Source organism: Camelina sativa, chromosome 5, assembly GCF_000633955.1.
Source record: "Camelina sativa cultivar DH55 chromosome 5, Cs, whole genome shotgun sequence".
Lineage (NCBI taxonomy): Eukaryota > Viridiplantae > Streptophyta > Magnoliopsida > Brassicales > Brassicaceae > Camelina > Camelina sativa.
The window spans coordinates 12,418,331-12,438,014 of record NC_025689.1 but is presented as its reverse complement, the minus strand read 5'-3'; the positions used below and the strand labels follow the sequence as shown (position 1 = coordinate 12,438,014).

Here is a 19,684-nt window from a genome sequence, read left to right as displayed (position 1 = left end):
AAAACAAAAAAAAACAAAAGGACAATAATTGTAGTCCACTAGAGAAAACATTTCCTTATTTCCAAAAAAAAACTTATCTTTCTAGTCAACAAAGAGTAGTATTTGGAAAACTATTCCTATTTTTGTTTCTTCACAAAAAAAAATAAATTATTTTCCTTTCTAGAAAGTAAAGGACAAAACCGTAAACATAAAAAAGGAAAACAAAAAACTGCAAGGACATAAAAGTCATTTACACAGTCAAAGACTTTGAATCAAAAACTCGATAAACACGGACTCCTTTAATTTTAATCTCTTTATATTTAAAACCTTTCTTCTTCTTCTTCCCTTCAACACAAAAAAACCAAATCTCAATTCCTTCTAAATCATAAAATCGGAATTCGAAATAAACAAAAACGATGTCTTGCTCCGTCGCTGTATGTAACTCACCGGTGTTCTCACCGTCATCGTCTCTATTCTGTAACAAACCTTCTTCGATCCTCTCTTCGCCGCAAGAATCATCTCTCTCTCTAACTCTCTCTCATCTCAAACCTCAAACCTCTTCTCCTTCATCTCCTTCCTCAACCGCCGCCGTTTCTTCTCCCAAATCTCCGTTTCGTCTCCGGTTTCAGAAACCTCCGACGACGACCGGATTCGGTCCTGCTCCTCCGTTAACTTTCGGATCTGACTCTGTTTCTTCTAAAAGCCAGTCGTCGTCTCCTCCTGGAGGGGCTTTGAAGAGGAAAAGACCTACGAGGCTTGATATACCGATTGGTACTGCCGAATTCGTAGCTCCGTTGGCGAAGGGTGTGGTTGCGACGACGCCGAGGGAGGAGCGTAGTGAGGTTGAGAGGGACGGTGATGGTTACTCTGTTTATTGTAAGAGAGGGCGACGAGAAGCTATGGAGGATCGTTTCTCTGCTATTACTAATCTTCATGGAGATCGCAAACAGGTAAAATTCCCAATTTCGATTTTGTGATTCGATTAGGGTTTGAGTTGATTAGTTATGTACTCGCGATTTCAATTTGGAGATTTTGTGATTCGATTAGGGTTTGAGTTGATTAGTTTTGGGGAAAATTGAATTGGATTGTTTGAAACGATGTAAACGCGATTCTAAACGCTGTTTTTGTTTTTGTTTTTCAGGCGATATTTGGAGTATATGATGGTCATGGAGGAGTTAAAGCGGCTGAGTTTGCAGCTAAGAACTTAGATAAGAACGTTGTAGAAGAGATAGGTGTTAAGATAGACGAGTCTGAGATAGCTGATGCGGTGAAACGTGGTTACCTTATGACTGACGCTGCGTTTCTTAAGGAGAAAGATGTTAAAGGTGGTTCCTGCTGTGTCACTGCTCTAGTTAGGGAAGGGAGCCTTGTGGTGGCTAATGCTGGTGACTGTCGTGCTGTTATGAGTGTAGGAGGTGTGGCTAAGGCGCTTTCTTCTGATCACCGTCCGTCTAGAGACGATGAAAAGAAGAGAATCGAAACCACGGGTGGTTATGTTGATACGTTTCACGGTGTTTGGAGAATTCAAGGATCTTTAGCTGTGTCTAGAGGAATCGGTGATGCTCAGCTTAAGAAGTGGGTTATTGCCGAACCAGAGACGAAGGTTTCGAGGATTGAGCAGGACCATGAGTTTTTGATCTTGGCGTCTGATGGTTTATGGGACAAAGTTAGTAACCAAGAAGCGGTTAATATTGCTCGTCCTTTGTGCTTAGGAAACGAGAAGCCATTGTTGTTGGAGGCTTGTAAGAAGCTTGTTGATCTCTCGGCTTCACGAGGCTCGTCGGATGATATTAGTGTGATGTTGATCCCTTTGCACCAGTTCATGTAGAAAAGAGAAGAGAAGCATCTTAGAAGATTTTAGATATTGGAGGCACTCTATGATTTAGTACTTTTAACTTGATTCATTCATTTCTTTATTCTTTCTAACTTAGTGAAAAGAAAAAAAACAAGATAAAACTCAATGGTGTAGCCTATGATTCTTGTATGATTTGAGCTTTGCTCGAAATTAATCTAATTATCAGTTCGTTATCATATCTGTTTTATATATTTCGTGATCATCTATGGTACAATACAAACACAAAGTTGTAGTGCTAGTTGCTACAATGAGATTGACTAGTTGTAGCACATCTACAAACATAATCTTGCTAGTTGCTACAATCACAAAGTTCATACAAGAGCTTAGGAAGAGATTGACTCAATCTCATTACAGAAATACATATTTTGTTTGCTTAAATGCCATATGAAAGTAGCATACAGATACAATTCTATTGCAATTAAGTTTTTGTTTTCAGGTGTGTAAAAAATTTGACAAGAAGTTCAGAGGATTAGTAGGAATGAATTCTCTCTAGAAGTTAAGTTGCAATTAAGTTTGTGGATGAGTTGTTGTTACAAACTCGTATCCAAAAATCAGAGCCATATCGTGGTCTAGAGATGTGTATGCAATGTGTTTAAACTTAAATTTACCTCAAGACTTCAAAATTTTTGACATTTGATTTACCACACTATTGAACAAAATAACCTTATATATTCATTGATAAGAAAATCAATAGTTTAAATTTATTCCAACCCACAACTCCAGCATATATGAGTCCACTGAGATGCAACGTAAAATGGACATTACATGTGATCCTGGTGAAAGAGTTGCTCTGTCAGTATTGTCTCGAAGTGGAGCTAAGGTACAAGAGAATTCGATAAAGAAAATATGATCTACCATAAAGAGAGCTTTATGTATTAACCTTTACTAACCTCGCAAACTTCACCCTGAAAAAAAACATTGGGCTGAACAGAAAACCAAATAACCAAAATATTTTATTTGCTTGCATATGTAGTTTTATGTCATATATTCCACATAAGTTACAATTGAGACTAACTAATGCGACCTAGGTTGCATAGGATCGGAATCGAGAATGCGAAACAAAACGTTTGGAACTACGTATATCAAAATTTACAATACAAATCATTTAGGGAAAACGTATATCAAGATTTACAATACAAATCATTTAGGAAAATCTTGTCTATAGTACACATATCTGAACTATGTTGTTGATTGTGACAATGTTGACATAAATGAAACCCCGTAATTTTCGATGTGTTACATATTGATAAGAGTGAAGTGATATACAAACTGTGGAAGGCCACAAGTATTATCATGTATAGATAAATAAACTCAATTATCATATATATATATATATATATATATATATATTTTTTATATATATAAAAAACAAATCTGTGCGGTGATAATGATTACCGACATGGATAAAGTCGATAAAAGGATAAGGAGAAATTTCAGGAAAACAAAGGATTGTGTTTGTGAACAGAGAGGAAGAAGACACAACGGTCAAGGAAAGAAGAAGGTTAAAAAAACAAAAACAACACGTGAATATATAAAACACATGGTTTTGTGTTGTAGGCGGGAGAACACGTTGTTTTTTTTTTTTGTCTTCCAATGGACCCCAAAAAACGGCACGTTGTTCGGCTTTTTGCTCTTTTGGTTGTTTTTATATCTTTTCTTGTAAAAATTCTATTTAAAACTTTTACCAAACCAAAAAAAAATCTCCGGCAATTTAGCATTTTAGTCCCACACACATCATGTGTTCTACCAATTCAATGTAACTAAACTTATGCGTTTGTTCATTCACTTAATTTAGAGTTTCCCATCTATCAGTTCATTTATTTCACTGGTTTTTTCCTTCTTACAAATACAAATTTATGAAGATGATGAAAGCCTAACAAATAAACACCATGACCTACAAACATCGACCTTGGGTTAATTGTTTTTTTTTTAAATGATGATAGAAGTCAATGTGTATTTTATTTTTGTTTGGCAAGTCAATGTCCTATTTCTAGTCATTATATATTGTTTCCAATAGGAATATAACACGCTTAAAAAGAAGTTGCTGAATTAGACTTCTTAACAAATCCATAATTTTAATCAAAAAAGCAAAGAAAATACCAGTATAAATAAATATAAGTATAAATAAATCACAGGCGCATGTCGCATGCAATTAAATATTCACGATGTTAAAAGACAAGAGTTCGTCCCCTACAACTGGCCATTGGTTGGCTTTACTATTCCTTTAAAAGTATAGAAGCGGTGTTTTGGCGTATGGTCCCTCGTTTTTTAATCAAATCATTTACTTTTTTAAGTAACCTGTTACACAATGGAATTGGATGTCAATAGTAGTTAAGTGCAAACAATTCATTCGAACTATTTGTTTCTAAGCATTTGTCTACTGTCTTAATCAGTTATGCATTTGTAAGAAACTTTTTATCGAAATATATGCTCACTTGTGAAAATAGTAAATTGTATCGACGATTTGGACATTTATTAGTGACAAAAAAATACTACAACCGATATAAATCTAATTGCTTAAACCGGGTTACTGTTCGAATCCAAAACCAAGCTTTAAGTCGTATCCCCTATTTCAAAGTATATGTCTCTCTCAAAGTCTTTAATATAAGGAAAAATGTTTGCCAGCTACGCCAAGTATTGGCCAACACATAGCCACACATACAAACAATATAAATGTTTTGTTAGCTACATGAACTATTGTCATTACATAAGGACATGCATAAACAAACATGAGTTATGTGTACAACACCATAACCATCTAATTCCGATGATTTGTTTGCCGGAATCCGGTGTTGACCGGTATTGACCGGCATTGACCAATGTTGATCGGTATTGACCAAAAAATTAAAAATTTTATTTATTTTTTACAAAAAACAAAAGTTAAAAAAAAAACAAAAGTTTAAAAAAATTACATAACTTTACTAAAAATTATATAATAAATTTTTACTACAAAATAATACAACAAATATACATTTTCCTTTTATAAATTCAAAATTTGGTTTTTAATTTTATACCATATCATTTGTATACCCTATTATATTTTATTATGTAGCATGCTATTAAATATTTTTATATAACAAGTATATAAAAATAATGGTAAATCAAAGGTTATATAGCAAGGTACAATATACTTTAACAAAAAAAAACAAATTAGACTCAATTATAAAAAGTCTATGAACATTTTTAAGCCAAAAGATTTTAAGAAAAAATTATATGTCTCATCATTTGTTATATATCATATTATATTTGTTATATAAAAGGAAATTTTTGTATATAACAAAATTTTACTACAAAGTATTATAACAAATATACATTTTCCTTTTGTATATAACAAATATAATATGGTACATAACAAATATACATTTCCCTTTTGTATATAATAAATATAATATGGTATAAAATTTAAAACTAACTTTTGAATTTACAAAAGGAAAATGTATATATGTTATACTATTTTGTAGTAAAATTTTATTATATAATCTTTTAGTAAAGTTATGTAATTATTTTGTTGATTTTTATTGTTTATGAAAAAAAAAAAATTGGTCAACGCCGGTCAATATCGGTCAACGCCGGATTCCGGCAAACAAATCATCGGAATTAGATGGTTATGGTGTTGTACACATAACTCATGTTTGTTTATGCATGTCCTTATATAATGACAATAGTTCATGTAGCTAACAAAACATTTATATTGTTTGTATGTGTGGCGATGTGTTGGCCTATACTTGACGTAGCTGGCAATCATTTTTCCTTAATATAATGTCTCTTTTAACTATCCTACAGCCATAAATAGGATAATTGTTCCAAAAAATAAAATAAAACTATCCTACATCCATAAGTCGAGTAATTTTGGTGATGTTTTGGAATAAAAGCATGATTCAGTTAACTGATGGAATCTAGAAAAGTGTTATAGCATTTAAGATAATGGGATTCTTATGGATTTTTGCCATTTTTTCTCTCAAATTTTATAAATATGTCATTTAATAATGGGATTCTTATACTATTTTGTATTTATAAAATTTGAGTGAAAAATGGCAAAATCGATAAGAATTCCATTATCTTAATTGCTATTAAAATTACAACCATAGTTATATCCCATTATTTTACTGTAGTTTTTTTAAAATGTGTGTTTTAATAATTTTTTTTTGCTAAAATACATACTTCATAATAAATAGAACATAGAGAACCCAAATATAATGTGTAAAATTTTGTTTTTAGATCCAAAAAATAGTAAATCTAAAATATTTAAGGTAAAATGACAAAACTATAAAGGCCATTGAAAAAGTTCATATATAGTAATTAACTCTTAAGATCATCTACCAAAACTTCAAAAATTTGTTTACCAAAGTGTACATGTTTTCACCGTCCGTGCCTATGTGATAATATTTGAAACAATGGCATATGACCTCTTTTTGGCAAAGATTTAGTAGTTAATAAAAATTTAATATGGTACTTTGAGATCATGTATCATATGAACACGTTATTCTATATTTTATAATCAAATAAAATTATGATTCTCTCTCAACACTAAAACTACAAAACAAAATATTAATGTTATGAAGATAACTAGTACAAGATTTTCATCAACTATCATCGTTAACCAACTATTTTTTAACTTGAAAATATATATATTAGATTAAGAGGGGTTATTGGTTCTATGATTTTAATGGATTTAGAAATCCAGACAAAAATCATGTGTTATTCATTCATTGATTTTAAAATACTTATCAAAATGATGTGTTATTAGATCTATGATTTACAAATACTTGTTAAAATCTCATGTTATTGGATCTATGATTTGTTTTTGGATTTCAAAATCCACATTATGTTTTAAATGGATTTGAATGGATTTGAAAGTGTAAAATAGAAGAATCCAAATCCAAGGATAAAACATGTTATTTCAAAATCCATGTATTTTGATTTCTAAAATTTACAATTCCATATGGAATTAGAAATCACCTCTCCAATAACAGCCCCATTAAATTCAAATTCAGAATTTAAATTTTTTTTTTTAATTTGCAATATACTATACACATAAAAATATTACTAATAAAATCATCTTTGGCCTATGAAATTGTAGGCACAATCTTTTTGATAACTTGAACCTTGATATAACAGTGTCTCTTTCCTGACATTTCATATATTTACATTCAAGTGGAAACCTAACCATCACGATGGTTAAATTATAATTTATTATTTTTGATAATTATGTATCGGTTTCGTTTTAAATTTTATCTATTTTTTTATTTTTAAAGTAATTGTTACATTTATAAACTTTATCAATATTAAAAATAAAGAAAAATCCTAAGTACTTTATCATTAACATAAAATAAATATAAAATCTAATGTTTTTTTCCACGACAAACCAAAAAAAAATGTGAAAATTAACATCATTTTATAAACCAAACCGGAATTGCACAATTGGATATCTGTCTGGATTCATCATCTATAAAAGATATAATACGTAAAACACCTAATATTTTGCACTTGAGCATTTAAACTGCAGTTAGAACCTCAATTACGCGTATATAACATTTTGACAGTATACAACCTCAATTACGCGTAATATGACTTCGACCGTCAATATATTACTGATTTAGATTGCTGCCATTTTTTACTAACTAGTCGGATACTTATCTTATTGATATGAAGATCAGTGTGCATGATCTTGAATCAATCCTATAAAAAAAGTTGAAGATGATGATGTTGTTAGGTTTCTCCAGAGATGCAATAACATAAGCATGTTGTATTGTCGGCCACCTTAATTTCGAGTTCTTTCTGCTTCGTCGTTGTCTTCTTCTCCAACGACACTTATCAACATAAACAGCAACTTATGTCTCTATTGTGTTTTGCTCCTTAGTACCCAATATTTAATATTTGATCCAATAATCAAAGAATAAATCATCATAAAACCACGCGTTCATGTCAAACAGTTCCTTGCTTACCTTTTGCTATTTTATTTTGTAATAGTTTTATAGTTATTTTCTCTCTTTCCGAGTAAGTATGTATACATATGTATAGAGTCAACTGCGATTAGAAAAGAACATTAAAGTTTAGTACCAACGAATGACATGTTGCACTTGCATTGTCTAATATGCTTTTCCAAGTGGATTGTTTGATCTGTGTAACTTGGTAATATGGTATGGGTCCAATTAAATCTTTAAAAAAATATCTTTTTTTTTGGACTCTAATCTAAAGGATATCTATACAAGTGGTGGACCGTTAATATAGTACTTCACGTTCACGGAAGGGCAGAGATCTTCCCAGAAGCAAACAAATACAATAATTTTCTTGTAACATTAATATATAATCTATCTTTATGTATAAAGATAAGCTGCGGCGGATTTTTTTCATAAAAAGCGACGTTTTCTTTATAAGTTAATACCATAGGTATTTTAGATGGCAAGTGTATAGAAAGCAGTAAAATTATTTTATTTTAAAAAAGTCTAATATTTTAATGGGACTTTGTATATTGTCAACTCATAAAATAGTTAATTTAAAAATATTATTAATGAACTTTGTTTTGTTGGTCAACATTGAATGGGGAATAATAAGCAATTCAAATTAGAACTACAAATTTATTTTGATTCCCTCAAGGATCACGTTGAGTAAAATTATTTGTTTTACCCAACAAAAGACAAGAGAGACAATAGTAGTAGTATTATTTAAAACTAGAGGTGGAGGTGGTGAGTGCACGTCAATAGTGCGATCTTCTTAGCAAAACATTAGTGAGGTCGGACAACTGGAGTCTTTGGTTCTCTACTGGAGAGCGTGGACCAACAACTTCTTGACACATAAGTTTCAAAGTAGACCCACCAAAGATCTAGTTCTTTTTTTTAGGTGCCAAAGTGATGAACCTCTCTCTCTCAACCCCTTTTTGGACAACTAACTCTGTCGCTACACGTTACTTACTCGCTTCCAATGTTTGCTCGGTTCACAATTTTTGATAGTCCCGTGCTTCGTGTACATACACCGATGCACTCTCGTCGACATCGATTGTTGACACTGTTCAAGCACTAAAAGTTAGTTGGACGATGATCCTAATATGCATATCATTTAAAGCATCTAAGCGGCGGATATAAACGATTTTAGACGATACATACGAATACGGTTTTCAAACAAAAAAAATCTAATATAGCATAATTATGACATAGCAAAACATCATCCTATGATATTCGTAAATTGTTATACGGTACGGTATATTGTTTTTTTGGGGTAAATTTTATTCATTAGTTGTTAGTGAATCACGTTGTACGCAGGTATCTAAAGTTTCGATGACTGATCTTCCGTATCAATTCATTAAAAAACATTTTAACAATCAAGTACAAAAACATGTAACGTTCAACACCTTCTAGCGAAAACTAATATGAGATGAGATGTAACAAGAACCGGTCCTAAAAATTTGAACCATGGAAACAAATTAAAATAATATGAAGTTATTAATTAATAAAAAATGGTTTTTAGTTAAATTTGGGAAGAAATGTCCCATCTCCTTATACTTTCTACACAAATTGGTTTCTAATACTCATAGACATTCTATAAACCTTTCGACTTCAAAATTATATTAATAGAATTAAAGACCGCAAGTCCAAATTTCTCTAGCTTATATTCATAACCACGTTCGGAACTTCGGATATAACATGTAGACATGCATCTGGAGGTAGTATGAATGACACCATTACCACAACTTAGGCATGTTTTGCTTTGGTAACATTTTCATAGATTTGAAAAACAAAATGTTTACAATTTATAAGAAAAAAATCGACAAGATTTGGCAAACTAGATGATAATATCACTGATAATTGAATCGACTAAATTATTGGGGAAAACTAATCTCTTCATATGATTGGCTATTACGTAACTTGTTATCATGATTACAAGAAAAAAATAATACTTCATTCGTAGATTACAATCCGAATATTCCAATGTCTGATCTCGTATAACACGAGTCAACAAGAAAAAAAAAAACTATAACGCACAACAACAACAAGTACAAAACAAAAGTCAAACCAAACAAACAATGGTCCGAAAAAAAATCAATCGACACGTTTTGTTAGTTTACCGTTCCCACGACTCGTCGTCGGGCAGATCATCTCTCATCACTTGTCGGCCCTAACTTAATGGCCTCAAACAGTAAAAACTAATACACAAACCGTTTTCTTTGTTGAAGTTAAACGAACCAATTTATTAAACCGTTGACTTATCCCTCTTTTTTTTTTTTTTTGTATCGGGTAACGAATCAACGAGACCTAATCAAATCACAACTTGAACTCTCTTTGTTGATAAGGATAAAATTTTTATAAAGTACTCAAAGTTTTTTTCTTTACTACAACATCCCAAGAACTTCTCCAAGTGTCGTTTACTGACATCATCAAAGTATCTAAATCTGTTCTTCCTATATCCTAATTAACCAACCCATTTGTCTAATTAAAAAAAAAAAGTAAAGCTAATTTAATCAATACTAGTGTTATGAACATTTCCCCAAGAGGGAAAGTCTTTTATTTATGGCTTCACGATTTCAAAATCCAGAAAGACAAGTAGAAAAGAAAGGTCCACGTCGGAAAATAAATAAAATTCCCCAACTTTTTATTTCTCCTTCACATTTTGACAGTTCATCACACGTATAAATATCGTCGTGTGTCCTTTACAAATCTCTACACACGAAAAGTTAGTTAAAAAAAAAACATGGAGAAACAGAACATTATCACTTCTTCTTCTTCTTCTTCAACTCAATCTTCTTGGATTCGTGGTTCTTGTGTCGGACGAGGATGCTTTGGTACAGTAAGCAAAGCTTTGAGTAAAACCGACGGTGGAGTATTCGCCGTGAAGTCAGTAGATCTCGCCACGTGTCTTTCTGCTCAAGCCGAGTCGTTAGAGAACGAAATCTTTATCCTCCGGTGTCTCAAGTCTCACCCGAACGTAGTGAGGTTCTTAGGCGATGACGTGTCTAAAGAAGGAACGACGACGTTTAGAAATCTTCATTTAGAGTATTCGCCGGAAGGTGACGTGGCTGACGGTGGAATCGTAAGCGAAACGCTCCTCCGACGTTACGTTCGGTGTCTCGTCTCTGCTTTGAGCCACGTTCATTCTAACGGAATTGTTCATTGCGACGTTAAATCTAAGAACGTTCTTGTCTTTAACGGCGGAAGCTCCGTTAAGCTAGCGGACTTTGGATCGGCGGTTGAGTTGGAAAAATCTACGGTTCAGGTTGCGCCACGTGGAAGTCCGCTTTGGATGGCTCCGGAGGTGATCAGACGTGAGTACCAAGGACCGGAGAGTGACGTGTGGTCTTTAGGGTGTACGGTCATCGAGATGCTCACCGGGAAACCAGCTTGGGAAGACCAAGGTTTCGACTCGCTGAGTCGGATCGGGTATTCCAACGAGTTGCCTTTTATTCCGGCGGGGTTATCGGAGCTCGGGAGAGACTTTTTGGAGAAATGCTTGAAACGTGATCGGAGTCAGCGGTGGAGCTGTGATCAGCTTTTAGAGCATCCGTTTCTGTTTCAAGATCGTCACGACTCGTTCTTGACTGAGTCTTCTCCGCGTTGTGTGCTTGATTGGGTCAACTCTGAGTTCGACGAAGAAGTAGAAGAAGAAGAGAGCAACGAGTCGACTCTTGACTCCATGGTTTCGGGAATGGCAAGGATACGTAAATTAGCGTCGACCGGAGGGGCAACTTGGGAATCTAACGGTTGGGTTGAGGTTAGAGTCAGAGACGACGCTTCCGAAGAGTCAGTGGCACAAGAGGAATATTTTATTTCAACAAGGGTAGAATCGGAATTTAACACGTCATCGAGCGATGATGACGTAAGACAGCCGGAGAATGAAGAGTCGGCGACGGAGTTGGCGTCGGCAATGACGTGTGAAGTAGTATTGTTGTTGATATTGGTGGTAGAGAATATTCAGATATATGCCACGTTTTACACCAGTAGTATTATAACATATTGGTGGTGGTGTTGTTGTTGTTATTATCATTATCAAAATAATAATAAGAAGAAGAATAAATTTGCGAAATCTACATCTTTCATTCTCAGCCTTAACTTTTTGTTTGGTATATTATTGCATGTGATTCGGATCGGTCTATCTGTTATCATAAAACTCTTTTACGTGGTGTGATGATATATGTATGTAGTGTGTCCTTTAACTCTCAACTGTTTACTTGCCTCCTTTTTTGTTGATAACTCTCATTTAACACACCCAATTTTTAGTTTGGTAAGCTTCTTGGACCATATATATTATAGAGTAAAATATTGGAAGTTCGTTAGAGTTAGAGACAGTGCCGGTCCGACATTTATTAGTGTCCTATGCCGAGCTAAAAAACATGCCCTTTTATATATTACCAAAAAATTATAACTAATGGTATATAAGACTTTATGTTTAGTGTTTTGAAAATTTATTAACACAAACCAAAATCAAAACATTAGTTTTGATGAAAAGATTTATCTAATAGTTTGACAAAGCAAACTATTAACCTCAAAATGGAAAAAATCAAAACTAAAACTAACAATTAACCTCAAAAACTATGATTTGCACTTATATTAAAGTCCACATTTTTGTAAAAATCTTTAGATATATATAAAAACTCTATAATAATTTTACAAAAAATGCCCTAATTTTTTTGATGTCCTAATCCTTTGCTTGAGTTGATTGCCCTATGGACCGGCCCTGGTTAGAGAGGAACTAAGACCATGTATTTTAAGTATAATTAGGCTAATAAAGTATATGGTTAGGGTCAATATGAAATTTTCAGCCGCATCTTCATTTTTGATGTCGGCGTTGGATAAAATTGTTAGGTCAAATAGTCGATGTGAACTATAAACTTGGTTCAATGGTAGATAATTTTTATATATGGTGGTAATAAGGAAGAGAGAAAATGGAAGATGACGATGAAATGGTGGGCAACGTTGAGTTGGCTTACGACAACTCCACAAGTGTTTTTCAATTTGGAAAAAGGTGTTAACATAAATAATACGCTAAATTTTTTAAAAACAGTCCACTCTCTTCATCATGGCTTATCTCTTCATTTAACCTTTAAAATTCTCTGTTTCTTTTTGTTTTTGCAACACTTTTATTCCATGGATAATGTGCTCAGATTTAATACTATGATATTTTACTTGGCTATTACGTATGTATGATTTATATATAACAATCATCTTTATTGTTACCTAATTACGTACTTTATGCTTTTAAGAAAGTTCAATAGTACTTCTACAGATTTAATTTAATACTTGGCCAACTTTATGTGCTCTCAAATTTGATACTACTATGAGTTTTCATTTGGTTATTCCGTATATATATATATATATATATAGTACAGTTAGAATTGTTTGGCTGAACAAACGAATTCGGTTTGAGTCTAAATCTTGGAGGAGCCTTTAAGCCTCATGAATCTAGGTTTCAACTGATAGATTAGATTCATTAATCATGAGAATATCAAGTTAGACCTCAACAGTATAATAAATGATAACCGTTATGTTTCCAATATTGTTCAATTACGTATAGTGGAATTGTATATGGTTTTATGTGCTAATTTTATTCATATGAATGTATTATCTCACAAGTGCCGTAAAAATCATCTAGAGTTATGAAAAAGACTTTTCGTAGTTGCCTATAATTCTAAGACGCAAGCGATCTGAAATATTTTGTAAAGGGTTGGTTTATTCATTCTCATAACACATACGTATTTGTACATATTATATGTCTTTTTCCTGATAGAATCATATCTTATATAAGAATATTCTTCTATATCTAATACCACCTCTTTTCAAGTCGACAGTCCGAAATTTCGAACACCTAAATTAGACAATAAATTTCAGAACACTAGTTTTGACAAAGCTGTGGTGAAGATATTAACAACTTGATCCTTGGTAGAAATGTGAGGTAGTGATAAGACCATCTTGTACAATTAACATCCCAAACTTGATGTTGTTCATGAATGACGAGTGTAGCAGCAGCTTGGAATATTCTTCTATATCCTAATATGATAATAAATGGTATTGTTTGTTAATAAAAACAACTAATCTAAATATGCATCTTCTTTTTGATGGGCATAACCGAATTCAATGGTTTTAAGTTTGACCTTGATATTCCTTCTCGCCCTTCTATCTTCATGGAGACATTTCTTAGCTTTTTGCAGCTTCTAGAGCTATTCTCATTCGAGTCTCTCAATCTCATCTCAGTGGGACAAAACCAGTCCTTAAATGCAAGAAAAAAAAAAGAGAGTTCTTTAAAATCCAACAATTAAGAGTTCAATTTTTTTTTTAATATATGAGTGAGGCGAACCTCGAGAAGTGTGCCTGAGAGAAAAGTGAGGCGATTAGGCGATTTGGCGAACTCTCGCGAATCTCCGCCGGAGATCGGCCTCACGCCGGTCACCGAGAACATTCCCCTTTCTCCCCCCTCTTCTCTTTCTTCTTCTGGTGTTCCTTTATCTCTCGCCAAGATGTCGAGTCCCCCGGATCTACAGATTTCTCATTCCCCCTCGCCGTCTCAGCCACAAGCTCTAGAAGCTTCGGTTCCTTCAATTGTACCTGATGCCTCTCGGATTTCTGCTCCTCAGCCCTTGGTTCCTCAAGTTTCTCCTCTCTCTGCCGTCCCAACTCAGGCAGAGCGATTCAAAGCCTCTTTAAGGAATTTGAGAAAAGTTGATTCCCCGGTAACTATGGAGGATGGCATTCCAGTTGTCCAAGCTCCAGCCTCGGTTTTGTTGAAGACTGCTGACCAGTGGAAAGGTCATATTGTGGCTAACTTTCACGGGTTGATTCCTCTGTCATCTAGAATATACTCAGATCTAAATCCAGTTTGGGGAAAGTATGGCAATATTACCATACGCCAAGTATCGGACACTTCTTGCCTCATACTGATTCCGTGTGTTAAAACCAGAGACTGGGTCCTGCAAGTGGGGTATTGCCAGGCGGGTAATGTAGCCTTTAATGTATACCCATGGTCTGTAGATGCTACCTTACAAACTCAAGAGCTTACCACAGTTCCGACTTGGGCGGTCCTGCACAATGTTCCTCCTCAAATGTATTCGTTCTCGGGGATTAGTGTGATAGCGAGTGCAATTGGGGAGCCACTGCACACGGAAAAGTCAAGACTGGATCCTTATTATTTGGGTAATACGAAGGTCAAAGTTGAAATCCCTTTGGATAAACCTCCTCCTTCGACTATTATAGTTAGGGATGAGTTAAAGAACTCAGTTAAGGTCAGCGTTTCTTATCCGAGATTTCCTCCGAAGTGCTGCAACTGTGGGAGATTTGGTCACTTGCTAAACCGGTGCCCTAAACCTCTAATGAAGCATAAATTTGGTGTTGGTAGTAATGGTGGCTTCGTTGCTGGAGGAGTGGCCAATGCAGAGACTAGCATTCCTTTAGTTCCTGTTAAGGTAATCTCCCTGGGTTCTGAGTTTGTTGGTTCACAGGATGCTCTAGACAAGCAAGCGGTCAAGCCAGCGGTCTCCTCAAATGGTTTACCGGAGACCAAAGCTTCAAGGATGAAGCCAGTAACCAGAGAGCGACCTAAAGGAAGGAGTCGAAGCCTTCCTCCTGTTGACAAAGTTGAGAGGCATAAAAGTGATAATACTATGTCAGTCACTACTCAGGAACTTGTGAAGTCTTGGATTAGTGAGCGTGAAGAAGGTAAATCCTCCAGTGTTGTAGTAGATAAATCCTCCAGTGTTGTAGTAGAGGAAGTGGTTCCTCCTGTGGAAGATAATTGGATTCAAGTCAGCTCAAAGAAGAAGGCTAATGCTGACTCTACCCGGCTTTCTTCAAATGCAAAGACTCAAGGTATAGGGTCTAGTCAGATTGCTTATCCAGGGGCACTGAGTGCAAGGAAGTTTGCCAAGATGGAGACTAAGAAGCGGTTTAGTATAAAGAGGGAAGAAGACCGTTTCAAAGACATGAAACCGTGTCCAGAAAAGTATCGCATTGTTGATCCTGCCTCGGCTGGACAGTCTAATCGGGGTAGTTCCCCGGTTAGTCACTGCTAATCTCTGTTAAAGAGCATAGCTCTACCTTCACTTTTTGGGTATTAGGATGACGAAGGTTTTTTGTTGGAATATAAGAGGTCTTAACAGTTTCTCAAGGCAGCGTTTTGTGAGGAATTGGATATGTAAAAATAAGCCTCTTCTTGGATGTCTTTTGGAGACGCATGTCTCGGAGGAGAATGCGGATCAAGTTTTGCGGGCTACCTTTCCAGGATGGAGAGGTGATTATAATTATCAGTATGCGGAGAATGGCAGAATTTGGGTGCTTTGGGATCCCTCTGTTTCTGTCATTTGTTATTATAAGTCGGCTCAGATTATGTTATGCGGTGTTTTTGTTCCAGATACCAAGGAATCCTTTGTGGTTGTGTTCGCATATGGCTACAATACAGTAGTGCAAAGGCGTGATCTCTGGGGGGATATTAATATTATTGCTCAGAACTCCCCAGCAAGGGACTTTCCTTTGATGGTGGTGGGTGATTTCAACCAAATTTTAACAGCTTCTGAACACTACTCGGTGGTTCAACATCCTTTGCCTCTGCAAGGTATGTCGGAGTTCTCTGACTGTTTGTCAAGGAATGATTTGTCAGATATGCCTAGTCGGGGAGCATTCTATACATGGAAGAATAACCAGCCAGAAGATCCTGTGTTGCGAAAACTAGACAGAGCTTTGGTTAATGACCATTGGAGAGAGATCTTTCCTGAAGCGATGGCTGTTTTTGAACCTCCAGGAGATTCCGATCATTCCCCTGTCTTGGTGGTTACGTCCTCACTTATAGCAGTCTCTAAGAAGGCGTTTAAATACTTCTCCTTCCTGTCGACTCATCCTCGCTTCAAGAATATGATGGTTGAAGCTTGGAGCTCAGAAGTTTGTGTGAGCTCTAAGATGTTTATGTTAGCACAGAGGATGAAGAAGATAAAGGCTGCTTGCAAACAGTTGAACAGGGAAGGTTTTGGTAATATTCAGCAGCGAACCAAGGACACGCTAGCTCAGTTGGAAGCAATTCAGGCGGATTTACTCAGTGCACCATCGGATTCTTTGTTCAGGGAGGAATTTGTAGCCCGTCAGCGGTGGAATTTCTTCTCAAATGCTTTGGAGTCCTTTTACAGACAAAAATCAAGGATTCGGTGGTTACAAGAAGGAGATGCAAATACCGCTTTTTTCTTTAAATCAGTTCTGGCTAACCAAGGCAGAAATGGAATAAAGTATTTGCGAGGAGAGGATGAGGAAAGGATTTATAATGTGGATCAAATAAAGGATCTTCTAGTCGCCTACTACCAAAGGCTGTTGGGTTCAGAGAACGATGATGTTACCCCTCTGTCAGTAGATGCAATAAAGGATTTAGTTGCCTTCAGGTGCATCCCAGTTCTAGCGGATCAGCTTCTGCAAGTTCCAACACTGGGTGATATTCGAAGAACCATTGTTACCATGCCTAAATCGAAAGCACCAGGTCCTGATGGTTTCACTGTAGAATTTCTTTGGGAAGCCTGGGAGGTAGTGGGACAAGAAACAGTGGAAGCAGTTCAGGATTTCTTCTCTTCTGGTCATCTTCCGCGAAACTTCAACGCAACGGCCATCACACTCATACCCAAGATTCAAGGAACAGATACTATACCCTTGTTCAGGCCTATATCCTGCTGCACGACGGTCTACAAGATCATTGCTCGGTTATTGAAGCAAAAGTTGAAGCTGTTTATCTCAGATGCAGTTCAGAGTAATCAAGTGGGGTTTGTACAGGGTAGGCAGCTCTGTGAAAATGTCCTCCTTGCCTCTGAGTTAGTGAATGACTTCCATGTCCCTGGTCATACCACGAGAGGATGTTTACAGGTGGATTTAGCCAAAGCTTATGATAGTTTGAACTGGCAATTTCTACAGAATGTTCTTCAAGCTATCGACCTGCCCCCTCAATTCATTGGATGGATAAAGGAATGTTTCACAAACCCATCCTTCAGTATTACGTTTAATGGTGAACTTATAGGTTTCTTCCCAGATAAAAAAGGCTTAAGACAGGGTGATCCTATCTCTTCTCTCCTCTTTGTCCTTGCAATGGATGTGCTCTCAAAGAAACTAGACAAAGGAGCCTTAGATCAGAAATTTGGTCTCCACCCGTTTTGTTTAGCCCCGATGATCACCCATCTCAGTTTTGCAGATGATATATTAATTTTCTTTGATGGGCAACAGTCTTCTTTGGAGGGTATCTTGGGGATTCTTGAAGAGTTTAAACTTGAATCAGGGCTGGGAGTGAACAAGGATAAGACTGCTCTTTTTTTGGATGGAGGTAATATCATGAACAATCAGGCCATTGCTAATGCTGCGGGTTTGGCTCAAGGATCATTTCCTGTCAGATATTTGGGGGTTCCACTCTCTACAAAGAAGATGAAAAGACAAGATTACCAGCCTCTGTTGGATAGAATTACTGCCAGATTTAACTCTTGGACTGTTAGACATCTTTCGTTTGCTGGGAGATTGCAGTTAATCCAGTCAGTGATATATTCTACCATCACCTTTTGGGCCTCTATCTTTATCATACCGAACAGTGTGCTAGAGGATATTGAATCTATGTGCAATGCCTTCTTATGGAAGGGATCTACAGAATCTGCAAGAGGTGCTAAAGTGTGTTGGGAGTCTGTTTGCGCTTCAAAAAAGAGTGGAGGTTTGGGCTTGAAGCGTTTGGTTAATTGGAATAAGGTCCTTGGTCTTAAGCTGATATGGTTAATCTTTGCAAAAGGAGGTTCTCTTTGGGTTTCGTGGGTGAGGAGACATTTAATTGGTAGGCATTGTTTCTGGGATCTAGATGGTTCACGCTCAGGGAGTTGGATATGGCGTAAACTCTGTAAGTTAAGGCCTCTGGCAAGACAGTTTATTGTATGTGAAATTGGCTCTGGCATTACATGTAACTTTTGGACGGATAATTGGACATCGCTCGGTCCTTTAGTGGATCTTACAGGGCCTTCGGGACCGCAGGTTTCAGGACTGCCTCTATCAGCGGTTGTTGCAGACGCGGTAGTTCATGGACAGTGGTGGATATCAAATAGTCGTAGCCGCAATCCAATTCTTCAGTTACTTAGAGCCTGCCTCCCGCTGCCACCACATGTTGATTCTCAACAGGAGGATGTTGATGATCGATTCCTTTGGAAAATTGGAGATGCTCAGGCCTCTGATGTCTTCTCAACCTCGGATACTTGGGCACATTTATTTCCGGCGGGTCCTAGAGTGGACTGGTTCGACTCGGTGTGGATAAAAGGCAGGATTCCTAAACATGCCTTCATTGCTTGGCTCAATGCTCGACATAGATTGACTACTCGGGATAAACTGTTGAGATGGGGTTTGTCAGTTCCAGCGGTTTGTCTCCTTTGCAATACTCAAGATGAGACTCGACAGCACCTTTTCTTTGATTGCTCCTATGCAGATGAAATTTGGAGATACTTTACTACTCGAGCTCATGTCTCTCCACCGGGGGACTTTCAGGCTAGGGGAAGATGGTTGAAAAATCCTTCCCGTGATAAGAATTTAGCAATGATCATGCGATTAGCTCACCAAGCCTCAATGTATGCTATTTGGCGTGAACGCAACTGCAGACTCCATACTGCCACCTCTCGTTCTACCTCGCTTCTGCTGCAGGATATCAAGACCACTCTCAGATTACATCTTGGTCATTTAACGCTCAAACAACGGATTCTTCCTACAGCTCCCACGCTTCTAATTACTTGGTTGGGTGTTTTTCATTAAACCTGTTTGATGTTGCTCTCTCTTCTTATGTAGGTGTTACTCGTTATAGGAGGCACCTTTGTTAATTTGGTCACCAGTATTATTGAAAGGTATGTGTTAAAAAAAAAAAAAAAAAAAAAAAAAAAAAAAAAAAAAA

General features: G+C 36.1%; 2 protein-coding genes across 2 annotated transcripts; both read left to right on the top strand.

Moving 5' to 3' along the window:
• LOC104786671 (probable protein phosphatase 2C 25) lies at window positions 314–2,010 on the top strand. Its single transcript, XM_010512115.2, has 2 exons — window positions 314–929; window positions 1,121–2,010. The coding sequence occupies exons 1-2, from the start codon at window positions 396–398 to the stop codon at window positions 1,805–1,807; spliced, it is 1,221 nt and encodes a 406-aa protein (XP_010510417.1). The 5' UTR covers window positions 314–395; the 3' UTR covers window positions 1,808–2,010.
• LOC104789183 (mitogen-activated protein kinase kinase kinase NPK1-like) lies at window positions 10,425–11,980 on the top strand. Its single transcript, XM_019245873.1, has one exon. It carries the CDS (start codon window positions 10,520–10,522, stop codon window positions 11,948–11,950), a length of 1,431 nt encoding a protein of 476 aa, XP_019101418.1. The 5' UTR covers window positions 10,425–10,519; the 3' UTR covers window positions 11,951–11,980.